Genomic DNA, 27,197 nt, shown 5'->3' with positions numbered 1-27,197 from the left:
CAGAGGAAATTTTCTATGATCTCAATTTCAGGGACAGGAGGGCTATAAACAACATTTATAAGGTATTTTTTGTTGTGGAAACAGTGAAAGATTATATTAGGAATACACTGGTAGTAGGATTTTGAGATTATAGTTTTAAAAACATGGAGAAATAAATCGATAAACAGCGCACTTTTTTGTGCGCAATAAATAATACATTTTTTTTCAATGAATGGCACTGTTGTAGCTCTCCGGTCTGTCATATTATTTTTACGGAGAGCTACAGATCTGCATCTATTCATGTTAAAGAGGATTCAAGTTTGTTTATTGAAGGGACACTCCTTCAAAGGGGAGATTATGACATAAAAGTAAAAAAAAAGGCATATTCTTTCAAAACTTCTCCAAATCCACTGGACAAGAATGGCAAAACTTTTATGAAAGTATCCTCGGGTAGTGTGGATTTAAGTTTATATCATGACCCCAGGGGATAGGTTGGGACCACAATGGTCAACCAAAGTTTTACTTTGGAAAAATATTTTAAAATCTCGTGAACATCAAAGCCATGATTGGTCAAATATGGTATCCAGAGGAATTATCTAATCTAATCACAAGGAGTACGCATGTGAAATATGATAGCCATTTAGCCCCACTCAATCAAAAGTTATTGGTAAGATTAAAGTTTTCCCGCAAACAAACACACGGACAGGGCAAAAACCATATATCCCTATAATTCTATAACGTGGGCAGGTGAGCTTTACAGCCTCAGTGTTTACGACAACTGTGAAATTTTACGATATAAAAACTAAAGTTTCTTTACATTATTTGACACTAAACTTATTTGAGTAATTTCTTTCTATGGAAATATATAGACAGAGACATACATAAAACTAACAACAATATTGAAAGACAGTAATGTCACTGATATGCATTAGACGGGCACCAGTTAATTTTACGACAACCAAAAAGAAGTTGATGTCAACAATATCGTGGCATTTCGTGATTTGTTCCTTAATTTAGCACCTGAAACACTAAAAACAGTAGACTATAACACGTATTTATAACTTTTGATTAAGTTATAGACATGAAGGGAAAATAGCAGGATAGGGAATGTTGAAGAATCTGTCATTGATTGTGTAAATTGACGGAGAAAGACCAAGTGCAGGTAGTCAATAGGTTTTGCATTATTGATAATTCAAGTAAAGCAGCTGACACACTGCTGTATATCTTAATCGCAAAATCCATTACAAGACATACTGAAACTTGCATATGGAGACAAATCTAAAAATATTTAGATAAGCTACAAGGATTTGCTCCCAGAGTGTTCAGAAATATTTAATGAATTCAAAAATCACAAGTAATACATGTACCAACTAATTCATATATTTCTTTGCACTCAAGGAGTAAGCCTTTGTGAATAAGCAGAAAGAATTTGTGTGATTTAGATTTACCATTTCTATCGGGAAATGTCTACGACATGACTGTGTGGTGCTGACAGAAGGGTTTATGATGATCATTAGGTCTTAAGCAGTCTAGCTTAATTAGTTCTCAGGCAGACAGGGAAAAACTGAAGATGAATTAGAGCTTGGTGGTCAGGCTATTTTAAACAGACTGCGCTTTCCTATTTTTCTTTAATAATTTTATGCCATCAAACAGCATAAAATATACCATAAATGTATTATACATGTATTTAGCATGTAAATAATATTCAGCAGAAATTAATTTTTGAACAAGTTGGTGATTAACCTAGCTCTTGACTTCCTTTCTACATGTTCTATATCTACATGTACAAGACATTCAACGCAGTACATCAATTCGTGGAAACTGCTTTTCACTTAAGGCACTATTTAAAAATGAATGTACAACTAACTAATGTTAAATGTTTTCAGTAAAGTTTATGGACCCGGTATCGTTAAGAATTAGGAACAAACATTGACACATGTTTGTAAACATTCCTTGTCATTTATATTTAAAATGCTATGTTTCGTTTTAGATGAATGGATTGGAAATAAAGCATAATGCCCATAGACAGAAGAGCTGGCCTACAGTTAGGGCTGCTGTTAATGGCAGTCCCATTACAATACATCGTGTCTAAGTACATGTCAACTAATGAATCTCAGAGAAGCTATGCAATCAGGAAGTGAGTTTGTATATGATGTAGTCTTTTAAATATTGCAATGCCAGTGACAATGTCACACAAAAACGGTGAAAAAATAAAAATATGTACCTGGTAGTTTAATACTGTAAACCAACTTTCATTTGCATGCGAGAAATATTTGCGAGTTCTGCAACCTACTTTTATTTGCAATTAGTAATCACTGCAAACCAATAATTTTGATAAATATTTATAGAGAATGTATCCTGGGTTGCAAAAATTAATTGTCGCGGATTGATTTCAAATTGAAGAAGATGAAGCGAATAATAGTTGCTTTATAGTACAGTACATTTGTGATCTTTTTGGCGGATTAATTAAAACAAGGAATTATTTGGGGGAAAAAAGACAAGAAATAAAAATTAATTGTAGTCATTCTCCCCGAGTTTGTTCCACAGTGCAGCTGGGTTTAAGGAAGAATATTTATCCTGGAAGTCATGGCATATTAAGCTTCTAACTTGTACACATTTTCGTTAAGTTTGCTCCACAGTGCCGCAGGGTTTAAGGAGAAATATTTATCTCAGTATCTAACCTGTAGAATTCTTGTTTCAGTTTGTTCCACAGTGCTGCAGGGTTTAAGGAGAAGTATCTATCGTGGAGGTCGTGGCAGCAGTGGTGTATGAGCTTCATATTTCGTGAGGAGCCTCGGAGTTATGCTAGTCAAGACGATCTGAATGGGGAATCCCCCGCCATAGAGGTGCAAAAATTCAAGGATCCAGAGGGGTATTTTGGAGGTAATCATGCATGTGACATTATTTACACACATTGGACCAATATACTTCACATGAAAAATTATAAAAATATGCCTAAAATAATTTCATATTGTTTTACAGGTAATTAAATTCTTTGTGAATTTTAGATATGAAAAAAGCATTCTAATTTTTAACAGTAGGTGCTAAAAAGATGCATATGAATTTTTGCAATGTGTCAAATTATAGAAATATAATTATGTTAATTTCAGCCTCTACAGAACCTCGAACTCTAAGGTCACCAGAGGTCAAATACAGAGTGGGTCAAGTGATACGACACAAAATCTGGGGCTACCGAGGGGTGATAGTGGCTTGGGATCCACAGGCCAGGGTAATGATTGATTGATTGATTGTATATTGTTTAACGTCCCTCTCAAGAATTTTTCACTCATATGTAGATTCCACCACTTGACGATGGAGAGCTGCAAATATTGTCCTATACTCGGCACTCGGGGCCATGGAGCAGGGAGGGATCTTTGAAAATGAATTGAAATTTTAGGAATTCTTGGAGTGTACTTTGATGATGCTAATGATGTTACTTTAGAATTATGCTTTTTCCCTTTCAGGCCCCAGAGAGCTGGATAGAACAGAACCATAGAAAAGATAAACCTGTAAGTTAACCTTCAACAACAAGTGTCCTTATTAAGGCATACCCTTAGCTTATTTCATGCTAACAAAACTACATGACTGTATTCAGTTTGAAATATATAAAATGCTTATTTCAGCATTGGAGGACTCAGCCTAACTATGCCATACTTGTGGACACCAGGGACAGAATGACCCCTCAACTGACCTACGTTCCACAGGAAAACATTGACATAATATCCAATGTCAAGGTAATGTCAGAGAGACATTGATACCAAATGTCAGAGAAACACTGATATAATATCCAATGTCAAAGTAATGTCAGAAAACATTGATATAATATCCAATGTCAAGGTAATGTCAGAAAACACTGATATAATATCCAATGTCAAGGTAATGTCAGAAAACATTGATATAATATCCAAGGTCAAGGTAATGTCAGAAAACATTGATATAATATCCAAGGTCAAGGTAATGTCAGAAAACATTGATATAATATCCAAGGTCAAGGTAATGTCAGAAAAACATTGATATAATATCCAAACTTAAAGTAATGTCAGAAAACATTGATATACTATACAATAATGTCAAGGTAATGTCAGAGAAACATTGATATAATATCCATATTTAAAGTAATGTCAGGAAACACTGATATAATATCCAATGTCAAGGTAATGTCAGGAATACTGATATAATATCCAAAGTCAAGGTAATGTCAGAAAACACTGATATAATATCCAATGTCAAGGTAATGTCAGAAAACATTGATATAATATCCAATGTCAAGGTAATGTCAGAAAACATTGATATAATATCCAATGTCAAGGTAATGTCAGGAAACACTGATATAATATCCAATTTCAAGGTAATGTCAGAAAACACTGATATAATATCCAATGTCAAGGTAATGTCAGAAAACACTGATATAATATCCAATGTCAAGGTAATGTCAGAAAACATTGATATAATATCCAATGTCAAGGTAATGTCAGAAAACATTGATATAATATCCAATGTCAAGGTAATGTCAGAAAAACATTGATATAATATCCAAACTTAAAGTAATGTCAGAAAACATTGATATAATACACAATAATGTCAACATTGTCAAGGTAATGTCAAAAACATTGATATAATATCCAGTGTCAAAGTAATATCAGAAAAATAATAATAGGAAATGTCAGAGAAATATTGATATAAAATCCAATGTCAATGTTACATCAGGAAAACATATACATGCTTCCTCTCTGCTGAAATATTGCCATTAAAACTATATTAAGTCAATCAATCTTCCCTGTTTAAATCTGCAACTGAAATTTTCTCTTTTTTCAGATTATGCATCCTGGGATAGAGAATTATTTTGAGGGATTTGACGGTGCTCAGTATATACCACGTCCTTGGCTAAAAACTGTGTTCCCCCATGATTGACCTTGACATTTCGTTACATGTCCTTGACATTTCGTGATATTTCTGATATTGTATATATAGGAGGTACATGGTAGACTTTTCAAAAATAATTTTCTTTTTGATTATTTTATAGTTGTTAAATGTTGATATATTTTTGATTTATCTGACCATACATCTATTTTTCTTGACTGGTGTCTTTAATAGCATCTTCATAAAAAAAAAATAGTGTTTTAAAAAAACTATTGCAAACGATGTACACATTTTCTTTTTGTTATACCTGTATTATAATTTTGGAAACTTCAGATTTACATATGGCACATATAGATTTTGAATTTACATGTTTTTGAGTTTCTTAATTGATAAATCAGGGAGTTTTGAAACTCTTGTGGGCACAGAGTGTTAAGAAATCTTCGAGAATTTTTAAAAAAATATTTTTTTCATATTTAAAATCATTTCAAAAATCAAAGATGAATTGTTTGCCAATAAACAAACTTCCCAAGATTAAAAAAAATTGATTGATTGAATTATGGCTAAATTATTGTGCAATGCCATTTATTACCTTTTGTCTTTCAGTTTAATTTATTTGATAGTAATTTGTAAAATTTCAGTGTGTGACATTTTATGTAAGAAATGATAACAATGTGAGACTGGCATTTATGTTTGAACCCAGTAAATAACAAATCCTGCTATCCCAAGTTGAAAATTTTTATAGAGGGTAGTTCTTTGAATCAAAATATTTTACTGGGAAATTCAATAAATCTGATTGGTTTTCTTGATATCACATGCAAAATAATATTTTACAATAATGACTTGGATTACTAAAAATAACTTGGGGAAAATCTGGATGCATTTGTAGTAGTGAAAAATCTTTAAAACACACAAAATCTAATGATGAATTTGTCTCTTTTTGTTTAGTAAATTTGCTTTTCTCTGAAGTTGATACATGTATATTTATGGATTGGATCGACTTCAGAAAAAGGCTATAATATTTGTATATTGAGGCAGTTTGTTCTGTGCCATTCATGTTTATAACTCATCAAACTCACTACCATCAGGGAATATGGTTGTTATGGCTTCAAAACTATTTGCTTGTACAACTCAACATGAACTCTTGTTGTTAAACTTTAAAATAAACAAATTAAAAATAATTTTATAGTTTTTTTTTTACTTTTAGTAAGTCCAAACCCATATAGGAGGTGATTTCAGTTTGGAAAGGCTGTCACAGCCATCCACTTTTAGTTGGGGTTACTATCACCTACCCCCATAAAAATGACATTATTGAGCCGGGGGCACACACTTATGTCAGTGCGGTTCCTACAACAATTAAGTCATTAAATTGGCATATTAATCTGTTATAAATGTCTTTGCTCTAAATCATTTTTAATTCGTAAGAATGTACATGTAATACTGCGAATATCAAAAATGTTTTGATTGAACGGAGAGAATATTTATTTATTACAATTAAGGAAGATGGAGCATGTTCCCCCCATCCATATCTTTTGATTTGATTTGGGAAAAACATGGAACCCACCCACACCATCTTTTGATCTGACCAGGACTTATTGAATAAGTATAATACTGTGGAATGATTTTTTATTTAATTCGTGGGGGGTCAATGGTCGTGGATAGGCAAAATTTTGTTTGTTCGTGGGGACGAAATTTCGTGGGTAACTCATATATACAGAAGATGCAATTAATAAATATGTTTATAAAATTAATGTTCGTGAGGATGTAAGTTCGTTGATAAGGGTGACCCACGAAATCTACAAACATTGATCCCCCACGAACTTTGATGATTCCACATAAATATAGAGATTAATGCAAGAGACCGTGATTACTTCTTCAATGTCCACAGAAACTAAACAATGTCTTCTTTTTTCAGAGTTTATTGTGGTATTTATTCACCATCAAAGAGGATACTGTAAATCACTACATTTTCGCGACACTTAATTTTTGCGAGATAGTTATTTACTTTTACTAAGCTTAAAAATATTTTAACGAATTGGGGTTATTGCTCTATATCATCTTTAGGAAAATTTAAATAAATATACGCGATATTTAAATTTTCGCGAGAACAGTGCTCGTGTGATTAGCGAAAATAAAGTTCCCGTGAATAATAAGTGATTTACAGTATCAATAGTAGATGATACACAAAAATAAGAGTCATTTCAGTATAAGGTCCTCCATTTATTAAAAATTAATCAGTTCGGAACATTGTGCTTACATTTCCATTACGAGAAACTCCTCATTGCTAACATCACCGGGAAGTGACAACAAGCTGGCTGTAATTGAGATGCACTTCTTTTCCTTTTTTCTTGGGGGGAAGAGGGGGGGGGGGGTTATACTTAAGCTATTCAGACTGATTCGCATTAATATTTCATATTTTTCACAAATAAGTGAAATACACAGGAACTCTCCATTGGACCATGTACAGGTATTTATTTTCAGTGTCCTTTAAGTTTTCCGACGACGAGAATAACACCTGTACACATAGACGTCAGTATTGCAATTATAGCCAGGTAAAAGCAAAAGCTGAGGTCCTCCGTCTTGTAATCTGGGTTCCTGAATTTGGCAGCGAAGATCGAAACACAAATAAAACTCATCACAGCTGGAAAAAAAAGACAAAATATTGTTCAATTTAATTTTCGGTGAAAACATGGAAAAGTAAAGAAAAATTCTTCATTTGAAAATTAAGGAGAAAGTCAGAAACTACACTGATGCAAGTATAACACACAGAAAATATCTGTGTTCACTGCATAGGAAGGTGTTGGATATAAAATTTTATTGCAAAAGCTCAAAGGCTGAACTCGAGATAAAAACGAAAGTGTTAGAACATGCAGGCACAATTTATGAATATACGTACAACCCCGGTCAATATATTCTACGTATTGATCGTAGATACTTCCAGGTCGATAATTCTACGACTCTTCTCACGGTGAAATAACCCCCCCCCTTTTTTAGAAATCTGACCCCCTACCTTTTCACAGTTATATTATTTTATTTATTTATTTATGTCTTCTAATACTGATAGGCAAGCTCATAATTTTGTACAACTTTTAATCAAACAAAACGGGTTTATAGAGATTATATAATAAAAACATTTATTAAAGTGGCCGTATACAAGATGGGGGGGGGGTCCAGATTCACGATATGTCCATGATTATCAGTTACGTAAAATATTATAATCACTTCCCCCTCCTCAAATGGCTACAGAAAAGAACCTGTAAACATACAAAACGAGACAATCAAACATATCACATAAAGAAAAAGCAAAAAATAGCACATAAAAGCAAAATAGGACACAAAATGTGATCGACTTGCAGACTTATCCTACTGGAAAGCTGGAGAGAACGACCTGTCTTCTCCTCGTTATGGATCAGCTAGGGTAGCTTAAATAATTGAAGTTTTCCGAAAGTAATAAAACAAAATAATACTATATCTTTTACCAAAATTTAAGTTGAAAATTTTCTTTGATATATTTTTTTTTTCAAAGTGCGTTAATTGTTTCCATGGTAAAATGTTGATGTATACATTTTTAATGCACGTTAAAAAAAATCAATGTGCTTTTCAAAGTGCTTCATTTTGTGCGTGTCTATTTTCGGTGACAGATCCAGGAATCTTGAAATGGGGGGGGGGGCATGTTTGGGACTGATGTAGGGGTCCACAGTCACAAAAAATCATTGTATTTTTGGACACAAGGGGGAGGGGGGAGGCCCAGAGCCTCTAAATCCGCCAGTGATCTGAGTTGAAAGACTAGCTATTGGATACACAAATTTCCTGTACTGCCCTGTTCTCTTATGCCATTGAATGATCATTAGTTGACTCTTTCAATTGGTGAATAATGCCTTTGGCTATTTTACCTATTTGGTCATTTTCAGGCATGTGATTCATGTCATGTGGTTTAAAGAACCAATAGGCTTAATTTAGATTTGTTCCCGCTATTGGTGAACTGTCTTTGTTCTTCAGATCATGCAGAAAGACAGATTCCTTTGAGGAAACTGGAAAGTTCTAAATACTGTATCTTTTATGAAGTCTGCCAAATGAGAATTGTATCCTGTAGCTGACAGACCCGAAACGTGAAAGATTAATTATTGGTGAGTATGTATATATGTATGTTCATGTAGCTTTACAGAGTTTGCCTTGCTCCATAAACACAATGACAGGGCAAATAATCTTGAAAGGAGAGGGGCAGGTTAGGGTCGGTGTAGGAGCACACAGCCCAGATTTATAAACTCTTATGCATATTGTGGACACAGAGAAGGGGGGGGGGGGGGGGCTGGTACCTCGCTGTGAAACAGGTGATTGCTGGATAATCATTTGAAGTACATGCATATAATGTTTTTATCATAATTAAATGTAATGTAAAACAGTTGCATTGAAATGTACATGTATATATAACATAATATTATATATGAATCATATTAATTTTCAAAATTAATGTTTTAATATACTTTTATGCAGTCGAGGGAAATAACTTGTAAATTAATTTAAAATGAAAGAAGATAGCAAGAGGTATCTCTCTTGTAATATGCATATTACCTTGTAAGTTAATTATTAATTTTTAAGCCTTTATAATCTAAGATCCAGGGTTATATATAGTTTTTTTTGCCTGTCCATCTGTCTTTTTGTCTTTGTGGGCAAAAACTAATTTAGTTAACTTAGTGCATATTTTTTTCTTTGGATGCATGGGACTATTTCTTTCTTATTTCACAGATGTATTTTTTTGGATACCACCAAATTTGACCTCTTGACCTTGACCTTAGATTTTGACCCACTTTTACAAAAAAAAAAAAAACCCAACCAAACTTTAACCTTCGCCATCTTATGAACAATTGGTGCTTAGGCTTTTATACTTCACATATGTATTCATTGGGATTAGACTGGCCTTTCAACATATATATAAATATTTGATTTTTTGACCTTGACCTCAAAGTTTGATCATTGACATTGATTTTGGAGTTTGACATGCATTTGAGAAACTTCAACCTTTCACATAAGCTCCCATTTCGGCACATCAGTGTCTCGCAAACACATCTTGATTTTTTAGCTCACCTAATATTTATCATATTTATATGAGAGTATGTTGATCATCCTCAGATAATGTAGATTCAAATTTGTTCAAATTATGACCCCTGGGGGTAGGGCGAGGCCACAATGGATGTTCAAAGTTTAACATAGAAATATGTAGGGACCTAAAGGTTAAAAAGCCATAGTTTTATCAAAGTCCCCTACACTAGCCACAATGCTCAGGTGAGTGATGTGGCCCATGGGCGTCTTGTTTTAATTATCAGAAAATTTCTTTTGACTACATGTGTTTATATTTCTTTATAATGATCTATTTTATTTGTCAAAGGTGACAGACTTCTTCCAGCAATGGGACAAATTCAGGAAGGAACAGATAGGTTCAGTCAAGGTAAGTAAAATCTTAAAATAAAACTGAAAAAGTACAGGTACAGTTTGGCCATCTTTTAAGAAATGTTTGGTTGCCCTCAGTCCCAACAAACAGTATTAAGTTTTACTGTTAGAAAAGCAATACTTAGAAGGTTTCTTCCCCATTCACATATTACTAGTAATAAATCATTTATAAAATCTTATTAATAAAACTCAAGTTCTCTTATGATAAAAAAACACAGAAAAAAATAAATTTGCTACATATTGGGAATTTTTAGTGAAATTTTGATGGATTATATATTTTTAATGTCCCTCTTAAGAATTTTTCACTCACATGGAGACGTCACCACTTGATGGTGGAGAGCTGCAAATATTGTCCTATACTCGGCACTTGGGGCCATTGAGGAGGGAGGGATTTTTTCGTGCCAGCACCTACTGTGACCTCGGTTTATACGGTCTCATCCAAAGGACCGGTCCCCATGTCCCACAGTGGGATTCGATCCCGTGACATAAGGATTGACTCCTTACTTCATGACTACCCTAAAAACCACTGCATAAAGCGAGTGACCTGAAATTTGGGGGAAAAGAGTTAATGTTCAATTTGGACAGGGTTAATTTTTACAAGACCTGGATGTAAGGGATATCAAGCCCTGAGTTGGTGCTAGAACTTTCATACTACACATATGTATTCTAAATATTTGACAAGATATTTAACTGATGTCAGAACAGTTTTTGGATATAAATATTTTTGACCTTGACCTTAGAGTTAGACCCAGTATTAAAAATTTTAACCTTGGTCATAACTTTTGCACTATTTCATATTTCACAAGTGTATGCAAAGTGACAAGACCTTCCTTTGAATATCAACAATTTTAATCTTTTGACCTTGACCTTTGGAGTTTGACTTGCATATGAGAAACTTCTACACTCACCATTAGCTGCTAGAAGGGGCATCAGTGTATTAACAAACACATCTTGTTTATGCTTTAATAGTATTGTTTATTCCTATTATAGGGCTATTGTGACCACTGCATATGAACCCGGGTTGGTTGTTGATGATGATGGATGATGCCTATACAAGAAGAAGCTGTTGAATGACGGTCTATACCTCTACCCTCCTTGTGAGAGCTACATGTTTTAAGTGAATAGTGATTATATTAGTTTTGTGCAGGCTGACTTTAGCCTAAGTACAATAGTGAACAACACTGTGAATTGTGATTTTATATTGTGACTTATGTGTGCTTTGACTCTGTGGTGATTCAACTGGAATTATTCCACCAGCGATTGGTAAGATAGTCTACCATGCAGCACTTGTTTACCTAACCAGTATATAGTTAAAGCCATATATGGCGTAACTGATCAAAAAAATGTATTTTTGAAAAATATAAAATTAAGTAAAGAAATATAGTTGATACATTTAAATTAAAGCTTTTCATACAATTCTGAACACGGAGAACACCTCGTTTCATCTAATAATACGATTTTATCTTCTCTGTAATGTGTTATTTAAATCTGTTGTATTTTCTTCCGAGTCGGAGAAAATTCCAAGAATCCAAATTAAATTGAGATCTCTTTATAACGCAATTGATTTAGATTTTGTAATTTATGGAAAAGTTCTATCTTTATATATAGTAATGATACAAATAATACGTTCTCATAATTTCAGTCCAATAATTTTCATTGTACATATGCCATATATGGCTTTAAGATTTTATACCCCCTGCTTGAAAAGTGGGATGGTATATATATAGCTATAGCAATTTGGATGTCCGTCTGTATGTTCGTCTGTCTGTCAGTTTTGTATAATTATCTGCTCTATATAGAAGTACATGTATACTGAAAACAAAACATTTGTGCCCTGTCCTTATTGTATTGGTATTAAATGATACAGAATTTTAAAATTCAGATTCTTATACTAACACCTTTGCACTGCACTGCATGATACAAATGTATATTATTTGACAATTTTTCTGCTGACTGGACTGAACAGATGTTAATGACAGAGCTGTGGGAGAATGCATATTAAAGGTAAAGGTAATATGGTTATGCCCCACCCCCACCCCTTGCCCTTAGTCACATGTACATTCACATGTATGGTAATTAATAATTATACCGGTATATATGTTTGTATGTTGATGAAGTGAAATGTAGTTGGTGTGTGACAATTAAGTCAGGGGAGCTTATTTAGTAGATTACATGTCTGTCTTTCTGTCTGTCTGTCTGTCGTAGTTTATATTTTCAGTGAATATCAAAGTACATGTATACGGAAAGGATCACTTCATTATAAATAGGGATCTGACCTATAGGACCGGGCTTGGTTTTTTTCTCTACAAAAAGCTTGTCGATTTCCGTTCCGATTAATGACATTAGGCCGAATACATTTAACAATTTGTTTTACCTAAATCTTTATTTCAGTGAGTAGAGGCAAAAGAAACCTTTTTATTAATTTTCTGAGTTTGTTATCTCCAAATGGAATAATTGATATTTGTCTTTACTTCTCATTGTGCATAATGGTAATGTCTACTCTCTCTGAAATTATATTCTTTATGTCTAGTCTATTTATCCGTGGATAAAATAAAAAAAAAAATGTCATTAATGTGTGCAAATTAGGCCTAAATAAAATTCAAGGGAGTACAGTTACTGATATATGTAGCAAAAATCAATGTGATTAAATTCTAAGGAATATATACAATTGAAATTCGTCGCAGCTCAATGCTGCCAATAATACCTGTATAAAATAACACAGAGTGAGTTACTCTTGTCCTCGGAGAAAGTGTGCTTATTCTGAGCTTTGTTCCGCCTGACTGACAACTGTACATTTGATTGTTACGATTTGACATCTCTTTAGTTTTTCTTGTATCAAGAATGGACATACATAAACGATAGATAATTGAAGGAAAATACACAAGTCTATTTAAAAAAATGAAATTGTCTTTGAAAAGGCGAAATCTAAAACTTTAAAGGTGTGGTGCCAGGTGGATTCGAACCCGCGACTTTAAAAAGAAGCATTTCACGATGTAAAACCGACTCATATATCAACTGAGCTAGTCCGTCTATAAGAATGATAGGTATAAATTTGAAGCAGGTTTTTAAAATCAGGTTTCCTTATTTTTTGTAGGTTTTTTGGGAAGTTCGACCCTAGGGCAGGGGTGCCCCTAAAAAAATCCTGTCTTAAATCATTCCTTACTTCATAACCTATCAAAATATCACAATTTTATTTAGGGGCAGGCCTGCCCTAAAGGACTTCTAGGCCAAAATTCATGCAAAAATCAACGCTTTAACGGACAAAATGGTGTTTCAGCCAACTTAGGAGATTTATTGTAAAGTTGTAAATAATAAATTTTAGGTATAAAATACAAATTTGAAAAATTTAGACATATATACGATAGAAAACAACAAATGAAAATTAATATTTAAATGTAACTTTTTCCGGGAAATTGTTCTCTCCTATAGGTCAATTCTTTTGTTGAAGCGAATACATCCTTTTTGGTTCTCAGAATACAGCTGAGTATCTCCCTTATACCTGCTCACTATATATATAGAGTAGATTTAAATAAATAAGACTGCCACTATTTTATTATTTCATCTGCTCAATAATATTTTATTTTAATTCATTTCAATCACATTATTTAATTATTTCTGTGTATACTACATGTTTTTTTTGTTGTCATTGCCTTTTGAACATTTTTCAATTGTTGTTCCTCTGTACATGCTCTATTGTGTATACAAAATATAGACCAAATTGAGGTGAACTAGAGTTATTGCCCTTTATTCAGAGTAAACAGTTATTTATCTAATAAGTTTCTAATTTTTTTTTTTTTGACATTTCTTTGATTTTGTTTCTTTCTGAGCTACTTTTAATTCTTATTGAATAAAATTAGTTGAATTGTAATAACTTTCGCTGCATTGTTAAGGCTTGAATAAGGGGGCGGAGCCAAATTTATACGGGAAAAGTTCATTGTGACGTCACACAAATATATGACTTTTATGTATTTCTCATAAATATCTGAAAATGAAATAATTTGCAGCTTTTAACTGTATTAGCATAATAAACATCAATAAAACTTATCAATGCACTGAAAAAAGTTGCTAGTTAAATTCCATGCAGCTTGTTATAAACAAAGCACTGATCACGATGAACTTGTAAACATGACGTCATTTTGGTAAAAATGACGTATTTCATGTGATGTGAGAGGCAGATTGAGAAATTTTTTAACAACGAAAATTGTGTTTTATTATTCAACGGAATGTTATTTACAGGTTTTAAATAGTTGATTAATACCAATGTTTATCCTTTGTTTAGTGCAATTATTCATTAACTATCAAGAGAATGTATTTTATTATAATTATGTCGTGTTTTATGTACAGGTTACTTATATCTTACATCGAGATGCCTCATAAAATCGTACTTTCGCAAGGGGAAACACTTATTGCATAGATCTTCACCATTTTTTGAATAGAGATAAAGGATATTTTTCTTAACTTGAAAAGCGCTGCTGCTTTCATTAAATCGAGAGGGTGAATTTATAAGTACACAAAATATTTGGTAAAAGTCAAACATATTTCGACATTGGCCTATTTACTTGAAAATTTAACTATTAACTTTTCAGAAACTACAAAGTATGCAAAGACAATTAATAGCTTGAATTTTTAATTTCAACTAGGGTATGCCCTTGCTATATTGAAATTTGTTAATGACCTACATTCAGTACACGTACTATGCATTCATCAAGTGACTGTCCATCGATGTGACTAAACTTCGTACAGTACAGAGTGGGTTATACAATGCTATTTCCATAAGTATTTAAGTTCTGTGATAATAAAAAAGCTAAATTAAAATAAATTCAGTTTTAAAAAAATCCCCCTATTTGCACGTCTATTTTTCGTTGATTTCTCCTTAACAGTGCTGCGTTGATTTTGTTAATTTATATTTTATTGTTCTCAATCAGAATTATATTGACTGGTATTTGGACTAAGAGTAAATTAATTGGATATTGATTACTGATTAGTGATTTATTTTCAAATTTTTTGTGAATATCTTATTTAATGTTTTTGGAAATTCTATTCATTATTGTTGCAAAAGTGAGGGGACATTAAATCTCATCTCTCAGTCTGTCACAAAGATTTTAACCTCGGACATTACTTTAAAATGAAATTAAAGAGATTGGCTTTCATATTTCATGTGTATATTACCTGTGACAAGACCTTTCCAAATATACTATGAATTTTTTGACCTTGACTTTGAAGTGTGACCTACTTTTAAAAAATTTAGCATTACTTTTGGTTTGTCATATTACATTTGAAAGAGAAAAGGTACCTCTTTAATTCATATTACACATGTATATTATCTGTGACAATATATCTCCCTGAATATATTATGTTGTTTTTTTACCCTGTGACCTTGACCCTAACATTTGACCTACTTCTTAAAAATGGTATCTTTCCATAAACTTTTGATTCAGAAGAGACAGCTAGTACTTTCATATTTGACATGAGGATTGCCTACGACAAGATATTTCTGAACATGCTATGATTTTTGACCACAGGTTGGCCTTCATGTTTGACATAATCAGTAATTTTTAAAAAAAATTTAACTTTGGTAATAATATTTGAATGACATATGATAGGGCATTCATATTTCATACAATATGCTATAATTAATGGCATCCCACTTACTTGGACACTGAAAGCAGCAAACCACAATTCTTTTTTTTTTAAAATATATTATTTCATCTATGACATTTATTTATAAGATTTGTATAACTTATAAAAAAAAAAAAAATTCAACAGATTTTCTGAAATTCTAATTTGCTTAAATTGGTGATTTTTATTTTTTTTTTCATTTGGCATATCATTCTTCATTTTAATTTTTTTTTTTTGCCTCACTTATTAATAAGCTGAATGCTCATTAGTGAGCTTCAATTCTGATTGAAATTGTTCGTTGTCTGTCAATTCATTGTCGAATCATCATCATTGTAAACTTTTCTCATTTTTATCTTCTTCTCAAGAACTACTGGTCCTGACCAATTTCAACCAACTTTGCCACAATTTATTTTTGGGTGATTACAGAAGTGGATTTTCATTCTTTTTTTTTTTTTCAAATGATTTTTCTTCCTCCAAGGGGAGATTATTATGAATTTGTGTAAAAATAATGGCATCATTTAACATTTTTTCTTCTTCTCAGGAACCACTGAAAATAAAAAAAAAAACTTATGTGGATCATGATCATTGTGCGATAGTGTGGATTAAAATTTGTAAAAATCATGTCCCCTAGGGGTAGGGTGGAGCTACAATGGGGGATCAAAGTTTTACATAGGAATTCTTTCAAATTGTGACTCACAGGAGAATAGAGGGCCATAAAAGATGATCATAGTTACAAGAATATAAAGGAGATAAACATTCACGGTAAATCTTTTTCTATCAAACTTCATATGCTATTCATCTGTATCAACATTTTATGACCTTGACCTTTCCAATGACCTTGACCTCACTTTTCTCAATTAGTGTTTAGCTCTGAGTTTTAAAGAAACCATTTAAGATATTGTAATACTTCATATGCTGATACACACTGATGAGCTATTAATATTCAATTGCCTCAAAATTTTTTGACCTTGTTTTTCTCAGATCGTGACCTCACATCATATATATAAGCAAGACCTATTCAACTGTATCTATTTTGACCTTTCAATTTCCTATGAACTTGACCACAATTGTCTTTGATTTACATTTTGCTTAGTTTTAATGAAACCAGTTAAGATATTTTTAGGTAAGCTTATGCACTTAAAAAAAATTATCATCCATATCAGTTTTTAAAGATTTTTAATTTCAATTTTAAAGAAACTATTTAGATTTTAAAATTCTCATCAAACTTCATACAATTTATATACCAATGATTTCCCTATTGCATTACTAATATAAACTCAGTGGGGCATCCATGGCCTATGGACATATTTCTAATTAAATGTATTATTTTGACATAGTACTGGTTGTTATTTTCAAAACAAACATTTTATTATATTATAGCATGTATATTGTATTTGTGATGTAAATCAAAGTGATACATTTTGTGATGTGAAAAGTAAAATTCCGAAAATAGTGAAATCAGTGAAATATATTGAATTCAATTCAAGAAATGTGAGTGATTGAATATTGAAGTGATTTAGATATCTGCATTGGAAATTCAAATTCTGTCTAAGATCCTTGGAAAAGTTCATAATGGGAGATATTTCAGAGGAAGAAGCCAAGAACAATTCATCAGTTCTTCTAAAGCCTTGAAGCTGAAACCCCAAGGTAGATACACCCCAGGATCTTCAAACATGATGGCTACAAAGATTCGTTTACTAGCACTGGACTGTTAAATGATTAACCTACAGTACCAATGAAAACTGAATCTGAAAGGACAAGTGCACTTAAGCAATACTTAATGGGCCCTTTTGATGTGCCATTTTACTTCAAAATATATTACCAAATGGTTCTCTATTGGTAATATTGGATATTTCTAATTAAAAAGCATGTTAAGCACCACTTAAATAAGCATGGATTTGAAACAATTGAATATTTTGAAAGGCCTATGGATACCCTATAGTATAAATCCGGAAAAGTCGTACCGAACCTTCTTTTAGTTTCGTTTATGTTAATCAAGGAATAGGTATTTAAATCGATATTTGAACAATCTGATGGTGGATCATAGTCGGGCGCATTTGCGAAATGATATTTCTTGCGCCAAACCTGTTTTTTAAAAATATGGAATGAAGTTGTGTAGTTGTCTGTATCTAAAACGTGGGTTCAACATGGGTCATACAGGTAAATAGCTCTCACTTGCTATAGGAAAAACATTGTACTTTTTATACATTTTTAATATTTTAAGTACGAGCCTAATCGTGTGCAAATTTCATACTTTCACACAAATTTTATAAATGATATATGCGTCTTTTGTCATTCGCACAAGTTTGCACAACGTTAGGCTCATAGTTAACAAAAGCTTTGAAATGAATGACCGTTCTCGATTTACTATAGAAAATCGCCAATGTCGGCTGACCCCTACCACATTGTATAGTTTTGTTCTTTGTATATTCGTGGATTTCAGCGGTAAAATTTGTTGAATCTGTGGTTTAGATATCGATTAATAATTTGAAATGAAAATTTTTGCTTAATTTGATTATTTATTTTTTCACATATTACCGGGGCCCGTAAGTGCACTTGTTCTTTAAACTGATGCTAAAAAAGCACTACACTGAGGATCTCCAAAAATATCAACATTCTCTGGTGATCAAATGTGAAACATCCTATGAACTATAAATGTTATTATGAGACTGGGTCCTTGTGCAACCATTGTCACTATTTATAATACTCAAGATGATCTATATTTATGATACCATTGAAAGCAACCAAAGAATATCTTATAGGAAAATTCTATAGTGCAGACCAAGAATGTGATAAGACTATATCAGAGAGTCCAGGGGTGTGGCAATGCACTTTGAAAAAATTAGGCACTGTGAAAAAAAATTTCAAAGTGTATTAAAAGCTAGTTAAGGCCAAAAAAAAAAAAAAATAATAATAGTTTTGTTTCCTGATACAAGACTCCTGATACCCAATCTACCCATTTTTTTTGCACCCAACCCTAAATTTTTTTTTTAGTTTTGAAAAAAAAAAATTGAGAACTTCCAGAATCTTATTATTCTGTCACCATAACTGGTTTCCCTGTAACACAAAACAAGCATTTCATGAAATTCTGTGCTTTAATTAAATATGGACTTTCATAAGACACTACTTGTCAAACGTCATGAAATTTGATTTTAAAAGACAATATTGACCTGTGACATATGTTCAATTTGATCATGTATTAGTTTGTATCCCCCAAAATGCTGTCAGTAAAAATTAGATAAAAAAAATTATTTTGCTACCTACCAAGTAGTACCCTATTTTTTTTTCAAGCTGGTAGCAGGAAACAAGACTTTGTTTTTCTCTTTTTTGGCCCAAAATCAACACACTGAGAAAATTTTTCAAAGTGCATTAAATTTGGGACAAAATCAACACACTTTGAATTTTTTTTTGTAATTAGTGTGTTTTTTTTAACTAAGGAGGTACTAAAACTCATTTTGAAAATAATAAATAATTTAATAAAAAATTTAGGGACTTATATTTTAATTAATAGACAGAATTATTTTTATTTATTTCTTTTGAAAAAACCAATGAATTGTTCAACACTCACTGAGAAAGAGGAAAAGACATATAGAAGGAAACTTATCCCATTTTTTTTATATACCTTTCCTTCCTAAATATATGACTGTTACAGTTTTGCATTCATTTTTCTTTCCATAAAATTAAGTTTTAAATAATGAAATAAACAATTAAAAAAATGAAAAAAGTTTTCCTAAAAAAAAAAATAAAAGAATTTTAATGATTATGAGATGATGGGGGAGTGGCAGATTTTTCATTTATTTAAAATCAGTGTAATTGAATGTAATTGAAAAGTAATTGTGAATTACATGCCTTTTTGGAAAGTAATTAATCAAATAACCATTACTTGTAATTGAAAATTAGGCCAATTACATATTGATTTCAATTACACCAAAATTTGTAATTAATTACAGTCAATTACCATTACACATAACCATTACCCCAAAACTGATTATGCACCCTCTTGTTTTATAGAAGTGAAGCTAATAGGGCCCATGTGTTGGAAAATAATTTTCAACGAGCATACAAACTTGGACTCCATTTTTATCACATAACCCATACCTCTTTGACTCTACCTCTCAGATACAAAAAAGACACCATCAATGAAAAATTATCCAAATAATTATTTATCATATCTAAATTTTGACAGAGTGTCAATGAAGTCTGGCACATTTTTTTTCAAAGTGCATTGTTATGGTCGATTTAAATGTTCATTGAAAATAAAAAAAATATTTTTACAAAATGTTAACTTGGTCCCAAATTTAATGCACTTTAAATTTTTTTTTCAAAGGTAGATAAAGTCCTGAACTGGCTCAGATCAACTAAGGCAGATGTAGTTCATAGGCTATTACCACTGCTTCACTGCAAACTTACATGATAGTAAGCATATTAATATTGTTATTCAAGCATGTATGTAAAAATTAAATGCATGAACATATAATGCTATGATCAAACTGCAAACTAAGAAGCAGTATTTTGTGATGTTTAAAGTTATTCCCCTTATACACGTAGTTTTAAAATGCATTTTTTCCACTAAAAGGTAAAAATAATTTAAGTAAAATGATAAAAATAAAACAATTCATAATTTTCTCGATAGTTTTTATTATTAATCTTAATCTTATTTTAAATGAGAGGGAGTTGGGAGACAGAGTGGGGGAGAGGGAGAGAGAGGGAGGGAGAGGGGAGAGAGAGGGAGTGGGGAGGGAGAGGGAGTGGGGAGAGAGAGAGAGAGGGTGTGGGAAGAGAGAGAGAGGAAGTGGGGAGATAGAGAGAGAGAGAGAGGGGGAGAGAGAGGGAGTGAGGAGAGAGAGGGAGTGGAGAGAGGAAGTGGGGAGATAGAGGGAGTGGGGAGAGAGAGAGAGGGTGTGGGAAGAGAGAGAGAGGAAGTGGGGAGAGAGAGAGAGAGAGAGAGAGGAAGTGGAGAGAGAGAGGGAGTGAGGAGAGAGAGGGAGTGAGGAGAGAGAGGGAGTGGGGACAGATAGAGGGAGTGGGGAGAGAGAGAGAGAGAGGGGGGGAGAGAGGGAGTGGGGAGAAAGAGAGAGGGGTGGAGATGGGGAGTGGGGAGAGAGAGAGGGAGTGGGGAGAGAGAGAGGGAGTGAGGAGAAAGAGAGAGAGAGTGGGGAGAGAGAGAGGGGGTGTGAGAGAGAGAGAGAGAGAGAAGTAGGGAGATAGAGAGAGAGAGAGAGGGAGTGGGAGAGAGAGAGAGAGAGAGGTGGTAGAGAGAGAGAGTGGGGAGAGAGAGAGAGAGGAGAGAGAGAGAGAGAGAGAGAGAGAGAGAGAGAGAGGGAGTGAGGAGAGAGAGAGAGAAAATGGGGAGATAGAGGGAAAGAGGGAGTGGGGAGAGAGAGGGAGAGAGAGGGAGAGGGTGTGGGAAGAGAGAGAGAGGAAGTGGGGAGATAGAGGGAGAGAGGGAGTGGAGAGGGAGAGGAAGTGGGGAGAGAGAGAGAGGGTGTGGGAAGAGAGAGAGGAAGTAGGGAGATAGAGAGAGAGAGAGGGGGGAGAGAGAGGAAGTGGGGAGAGAGACAGAGAGGAAGTGGGGAGAGAGAGAGAGAGTAAGAAGAGAGAGGGAGTGGGGAGAGAGAGGGAGTGGGGAGAGAGGTGGGGAGAGAGAGAGGGAGTGGGGAGGGAGGAGAGAGAGGGAGGGAGTGGGGAGATAGAGAGAGAGAGGAGAGAGAGAGAGAGAGAGAGAGAGAGAGAGAGAGAGAGAGAGAGAGAGAGAGAGAGAGAGAGAGAGAGAGAGAGAGAGAGAGAGAGAGAGAGAGAGAGAGAGAGAGGGAGTAGGGAGAGAGAGGGAGTTGGGAGATAGAGAGAGAGAGGGAGTGGGGAGGGAGATAGAGAGAGAGGGGGAGTGGGGAGATAGAGAGAGAGAGAGGGGAGAGAGAGAGATGGAGTGGGGAGATAGAGAGAGAGAGGGGAGTGAGGAGAGAGAGGGAGTGGGGAGATAGAGAGAGAGGGAGTGGGGAGATAGAGAGAGAGAGAGTGGGAGATAGAGAGAGAGAGAGGGAGTGGGGAGACAGAGGGAGAGAGAAAGAGTGGGGAGAGAGAGAGAGAGCGTGGGGGGGGGAGAGAGAGGGAGTGGGGAGAGAGAGGGAGAGAGAGAGAGAGAAGTGGGGAGATAGAGAGAGAGAGAGAGAGGGAGTGGGAAGAGAGGAGAGAGAGGGAGTGAGGAGAGAGAGAGGGAGTGGAGAGAGAGGGGGAGAGAGGGAGTGGGGAGAGAGAGAGAGAGAGAGAGAGGGAAGAGAGAGAGAGGGAGTGGGGAGATAGAGGGAGAGAGGGAGTGGGGAGAGAGAGAGGAAATGGGGAGGTAGAGGGAAAGAGGGAGTGGGGAGAGAGAGGGTGTGGGGAGAGAGAGGAAGTGGGGAGAGAGAGGGAGTGGGGAGGGAGTGGGGAGAGAGAGAGAGGGTGTGGGAAGAGAGAGAGAGGAAGTGGGGAGATAGAGAGAGAGAGGGAGAGAGAGGGAGTGAGGAGAGGGAGTGGGGAGAGAGAGGAATTGGGGAGATAGAGAGAGAGAGTGAGGAGAGAGAGGAAGTGGGGAGATAGAGAGAGGGAGGGAGTGGGGAGAGAGAGAGGAGGGAGTAGGGAGAGAGAGAAAGAGGGAGAGAGAGAGAGAGAGAGAGAGAGAGAGAGAGAGAGGGAGGGAGTGGAGAGAAAGAGGGAGTGGGGAGAGAGAGAGGGGGGAGTGGGGAGAGAGGGGGAGTGGGAGAGAGAGAGAGTGGGGAGAGAGGGGGAATGGAAGAGAGAGAGGGGGAAGAGAGAGGGAGTGGGGAGAGAGAGAGAGGGAGAGAGAGAGAGAGAGAGAGAGAGAGAGAGAGAGAGAGAGAGAGAGAGAGAGAGAGAGAGAGAGAGAGAGAGAGAGAGAGGGAGAGTCAGTAATTGAGGGAATGGGGATCGAGGGAGAGGGAGAAAGAGAGGGAGTGGGGAGAGAGAGGGAGTGGGGAGATAGAGGGAGAGAGAGAGGGAGAGAGAGAGAGAGAGAGAGAGAGAGAGAGAGAGAGAGAGAGAGAGAGAGAGAGAGAGAGAGAGAGAGAGAGGGAGTGGGGAGTGAGGGAGAGGAAGTGAAGGGGATTGAGGGAGTGAGGGAGAGAGAGAGGGAGTGGGGAGAGAGAGGGAGAAAGAGAGAGGGAGAGAGAGGAGGAGTGGGGAAAGAGTGGGATAGAAAGAGAGAGAGGGAGTGGGAAGAGAGAGAGGAAGGAGGGAGATAGAGAGAGAGAGAGAGGAATGGGGAAATAGAGAGGGAGAGTGGTATTAGGGAGGTAGTGAGAGAGAGAGAGAGAGAGAGGGAGAGAGAGAGTGAGAGAGAGAAGAGAGTGAGTGGGGAGAGAGTGATGGGGGATTGGGAAGAGAGAGTGGAGGAGAGAGGGAGTGGAAAGTGGGAGATAGATGGGTAGTGGGGAGAGTGGGAGAGAAGTGAATGAGTGGGGGCAGAAGGAAAGAGTGAGTGAGAGTTGGAGGAAAATGAGGAGGCAAGTGGAAGAGAAAGGAGGAGAGTGGGAGAGAGAGTGAAAGGGAAAGAGTGGGATTGAGAGAGAGGGGGAGAGATAGAAGTGGGGAGAATAGAGGGGAGAGAGTAAGTGAGGAGAGAGAGAGTAGGGAAAAGGAGAGTTGCTCTGATTAAGGAGAGAGATGGATTGTTGGAAGTGGGGAGCAGGAGTTGGAGAGGAGAGAGAGAGAGAATGAGGAGAGAAATGAGAGATAGAGAAATAGGAAGGAAGTTGGGAGATAGTGAGAGTAGGGAGAGAAGGGATGGGGAGAGAAAGGGTAATGAGCAAGTGTGGGAGAGAAATGAGAAAGGGTTGGAGTTGGGAGAGAGAGAGAAAGTTGGGAGAGTGAGAAGAGGGGGGAGCCATTGGAATTTTGGGAGCAAGAAAGTTGGAAAAAAGAAAATGAGAGTGGAGAGAGTGCTAGGTAGTCGGAAGGGAGAGTTGTAGTTTAGTTAGAGAGAGTGGGAATGGGTATAGAGGAAGAGAGGGAATGAGGAGTGGGAGTTGGGTGTGGGAGTGGAGAGTGGGAGTCGAGAGAGAGAGAGAGAAGAAACATCAATATCATTTGAGCCTTGCAATATGGTTTCTTTTAAGTGGGCTAATTTAAAAACTGCATTATTAATTCAAATTATATCACTTTTTAATTTGATAGTTAACTTTACAGCTGAATATGGTGTAAATGAGCTAAAAAAAATAAATACTAGAGGAACACAGTCACCTGACGTTACTTATTTTTCTTTTAATAAAAAATATACCCCTACCCAATAATAAACCTTTGTTATTAGGTAGGGGTATATTTTTTATTAAAGGAAAAATAAGTAACCTCGGGTGCCTGTGGAGAGGGAGTATAGATCTATAGTATATCTATAGATCTAATGTATATATTATGTAGTCTGGTTCCCACCCCCACCACTTAGTTTTTCACCCAAAATGAAGTGGCGGGGGCGGGAACCAGACTAAGCATGATGCAGATCATCGCTGTATGATGCTCCAAACATAATATAATAGAGAGCAATAATTGATTTGATGCATACATATATTCCACTTTTCGCTCTCATTGGTTCGATTAATGCTTGCACAACTGTATGTTAATACTTTCAAAAGTCCATTTCAACAATACAAATAAAGGGTAGAGCAAACACGGATCTATAGTAAAATTAAAAGTGGGATTTGATGTAATAAAGTGTAGTTAGCATCCCCTATTGACTGGTCACATCCCCTATGGTCCTATGCATTGATCATGTAGACGGATAATTCTACATAATATTTATAATATAGGAGTGCAATTAGTGCCCATTGGAATTCCATGCAAAAGTTTGATGGAAAACTTGGTCTCCAAAGACTACATACATATATATTTTTAAATGAAGTATTTTCACTGATGAAAAATTACAGTTACATGATGCAAACATTTCCTCTAGCATAGAAGTAATTTGTAAAACCTCTGATCCTATTCTCAACTCTCTCTTCAGCTTTTACTATAATAGATGAGCATATATTATATCCTATGTCACTACTGTTGAACAAAGTGTGTAAGAATAAAAAAAAATCATGCAGACCAATATTCTTCAATTTAGAAATTCGAGATGAATTAATCCGACCTGATTTAAATAAGACCTCTATCACCAACACCCCCGCCCCCTCCCGATTACAACTACTGAATTATATACTGATAATACCCTGAGACCTGAAAAGTGCACCCCCGCCCCCTCCCAATTACTACTACTGAATTATATACTGTACATCACTTATTTCTACTGGATTATTTCAGCCCTGAGTCCTTACCTGTGGCAAAAGATGTGATGATAATGGCAAAACGAAGCCATTCTTTGTGTCTCCATTTGAACACGTAGATGATCATCAACGACAGATTTAGGATAACACAAATGAGCGCTAGGCATCCAAAGGATTGATAGGCAGGTCTCCATCCTATAAAATGAAAGGGAAAAATATCTTTATAGACATGCATTTTTGTTTAAGAAAAATGCAACCAGCCTCTTTAGATTTATATTTATTGTACATAAGATTCAAATCATTGAAATGAATGACTCTCGATGCAAATTAATAATATTAATTGTGCATCAATTGCAATCATTTTGATTATGTAGGACGTAAAGGAGGTGGTGAAATCAATAATTATTAATTAATTTTAAAGAGATGGAAATATTCAGATTTTATTCAATTAATGTATGATATCGGGGTGATGGTGGGGGTAGGGGTGGGCATCCATCCCTCCCCTTAAATATATCATGAATATGTACCAGGGTATGCACATTGTAGATACCTGTGTTGGAACCAAGCACATTATTCGAACACGTCTTAGTGATATAATTGGAAACACATGTTTGCCACATCCCTCCATAAATTTCCTGTGTGTCAAGGTCAGTGTAATACCAGAATGGCGCAGAGAAAGACACAGTGTATGTTATGAATGATACAAATGTTGTCACAAAGCTTATCACAGTGTAAACATCCATTTTATAACTGAACACCAAGAATTCGCATATGTTATAGCTTTAAAATTCGAATCACAGAGCTGCATGTTGAAAAGGTGTTTTTGGCGTGAAATTTGCTAATATCAAAATTCATTTAGATCTCACTGATTCTCTCCAAATAAAGGTAAAAGCTCAAGCATTACAGAGATTATGTGTCTAACCAGTGAACACTCTCAAATCAGTTATCAATGAAATGATGTATCTTGTATTATCAGCAAAGAAATGTTTATAGCTCACAGATAAATATAGTATTAAACTGATACATATAGGCCTACATAAGATAAAAATATGTATATGCATGTATGACAGTGAATCATTTCATTCACTTTTGATTTTTTTGTTTCCGTTCACTGAAAACAATTTTTTATTTATATTCTAAATCATGGAGTGGGGAGGGGGGGGGGGTGTTCGTGTCAAGCCATAAGAAAAAAAAATCATCTACATAATCTCTAATCAATTAAGAGGGAATCTGTGCTGATTTTCTTTTGTTTAGTACATGCATATGCAGGCAAACACATGCCGAGAAGACATGAGTCTCCAAGCCCTAGCTGCCACCATCCACTTCAAGTTTCGTATATACAAATTAAGCTTTAATGGGGGGGGGGGGGGTCCCACTATATATGTATACAATTTTAAAAGTGTAAAAATTTTCACTGATTTTAACACGCACTTATTGCAGTGCTCTTTTAAAATGATAAATATGATTCCTTATTATTTGGTATAAAATATTATAACCTTGTCATGAATTTTAAGTGCAGAAAGGTCAAATTACATGCATATTTTTCTCATTTACCGGGTATATATGTACTTTCTCCTGGAGTCATGCATTCACTTTTTTCTTTTGCAATTTCAAGCTATGGTATATTGAGTAAACATCTAAACTTCTAAAAAAAACAAGATGTGTTTGTGAAACACTGATGCCCCCGTATGGCAACATAGCAAAAATTAAACTTTTCTTAAATGCAAATTTAATTAATTGGTACCAAAAGTAGGGTATTCTCACTGGAAAACAATTGTGAAATTTGAAAGTAGGCCAATGTTAAAGTTTTTTCAATAAGTACAAAAATCTCCAAGGTCAAAAGGTCAAGGTAATTGGTAAACAATGAAAGGCCTTGCCACATAGACTACTTATGTAGAGTATGGAAGCCCTAACCCTATCCGTTCAGAAGTTATGGCCAAGGTAAAAAAAATTTTAAAGTAGGTCAAACTCCAAGGTCAAAGGGTCAAAGTTCTTGTTATCAAATGAAAGGTCTTGTCACAGGAATTAAATAATTATGTAAAG

General features: G+C 35.1%; 2 protein-coding genes across 2 annotated transcripts; one reads left to right on the top strand and one right to left on the bottom strand.

Annotated features, from left to right (window-relative positions):
- The first annotated feature begins 944 nt into the window (after nt 1-944).
- On the top strand, nt 945-5,979 carry LOC134247969 (uncharacterized). Its single transcript, XM_062730365.1, has 7 exons — nt 945-1,141; nt 1,970-2,116; nt 2,681-2,862; nt 3,090-3,208; nt 3,444-3,488; nt 3,603-3,713; nt 4,795-5,979. Exons 2-7 carry the CDS (start codon nt 1,995-1,997, stop codon nt 4,888-4,890), a joined length of 675 nt encoding a protein of 224 aa, XP_062586349.1. The 5' UTR covers nt 945-1,141; nt 1,970-1,994; the 3' UTR covers nt 4,891-5,979.
- Nucleotides 5,980-6,764: 785 nt separating this feature from the next.
- On the bottom strand, nt 6,765-26,095 carry LOC134247968 (uncharacterized). The gene is made up of 3 exons (XM_062730364.1): nt 25,705-26,095; nt 25,206-25,349; nt 6,765-7,477 (listed from the first exon to the last, which is right to left on the bottom strand). The coding sequence occupies exons 1-3, from the start codon at nt 25,895-25,897 to the stop codon at nt 7,314-7,316; spliced, it is 501 nt and encodes a 166-aa protein (XP_062586348.1). The 5' UTR covers nt 25,898-26,095; the 3' UTR covers nt 6,765-7,313.
- Between the last annotated feature and the right edge of the window lie 1,102 nt (nt 26,096-27,197).

Source organism: Saccostrea cucullata, unplaced genomic scaffold (genome assembly GCF_032062105.1).
Source record: "Saccostrea cucullata isolate Sc308-1 unplaced genomic scaffold, CSIRO_AGI_Scuc_v1 ctg448, whole genome shotgun sequence".
In the NCBI taxonomy this organism is placed as follows: Eukaryota; Metazoa; Mollusca; class Bivalvia; order Ostreida; family Ostreidae; genus Saccostrea; species Saccostrea cuccullata.
Note: the sequence above shows the minus strand (reverse complement) of the source record. Positions and strands in the feature narration are given on the sequence as shown.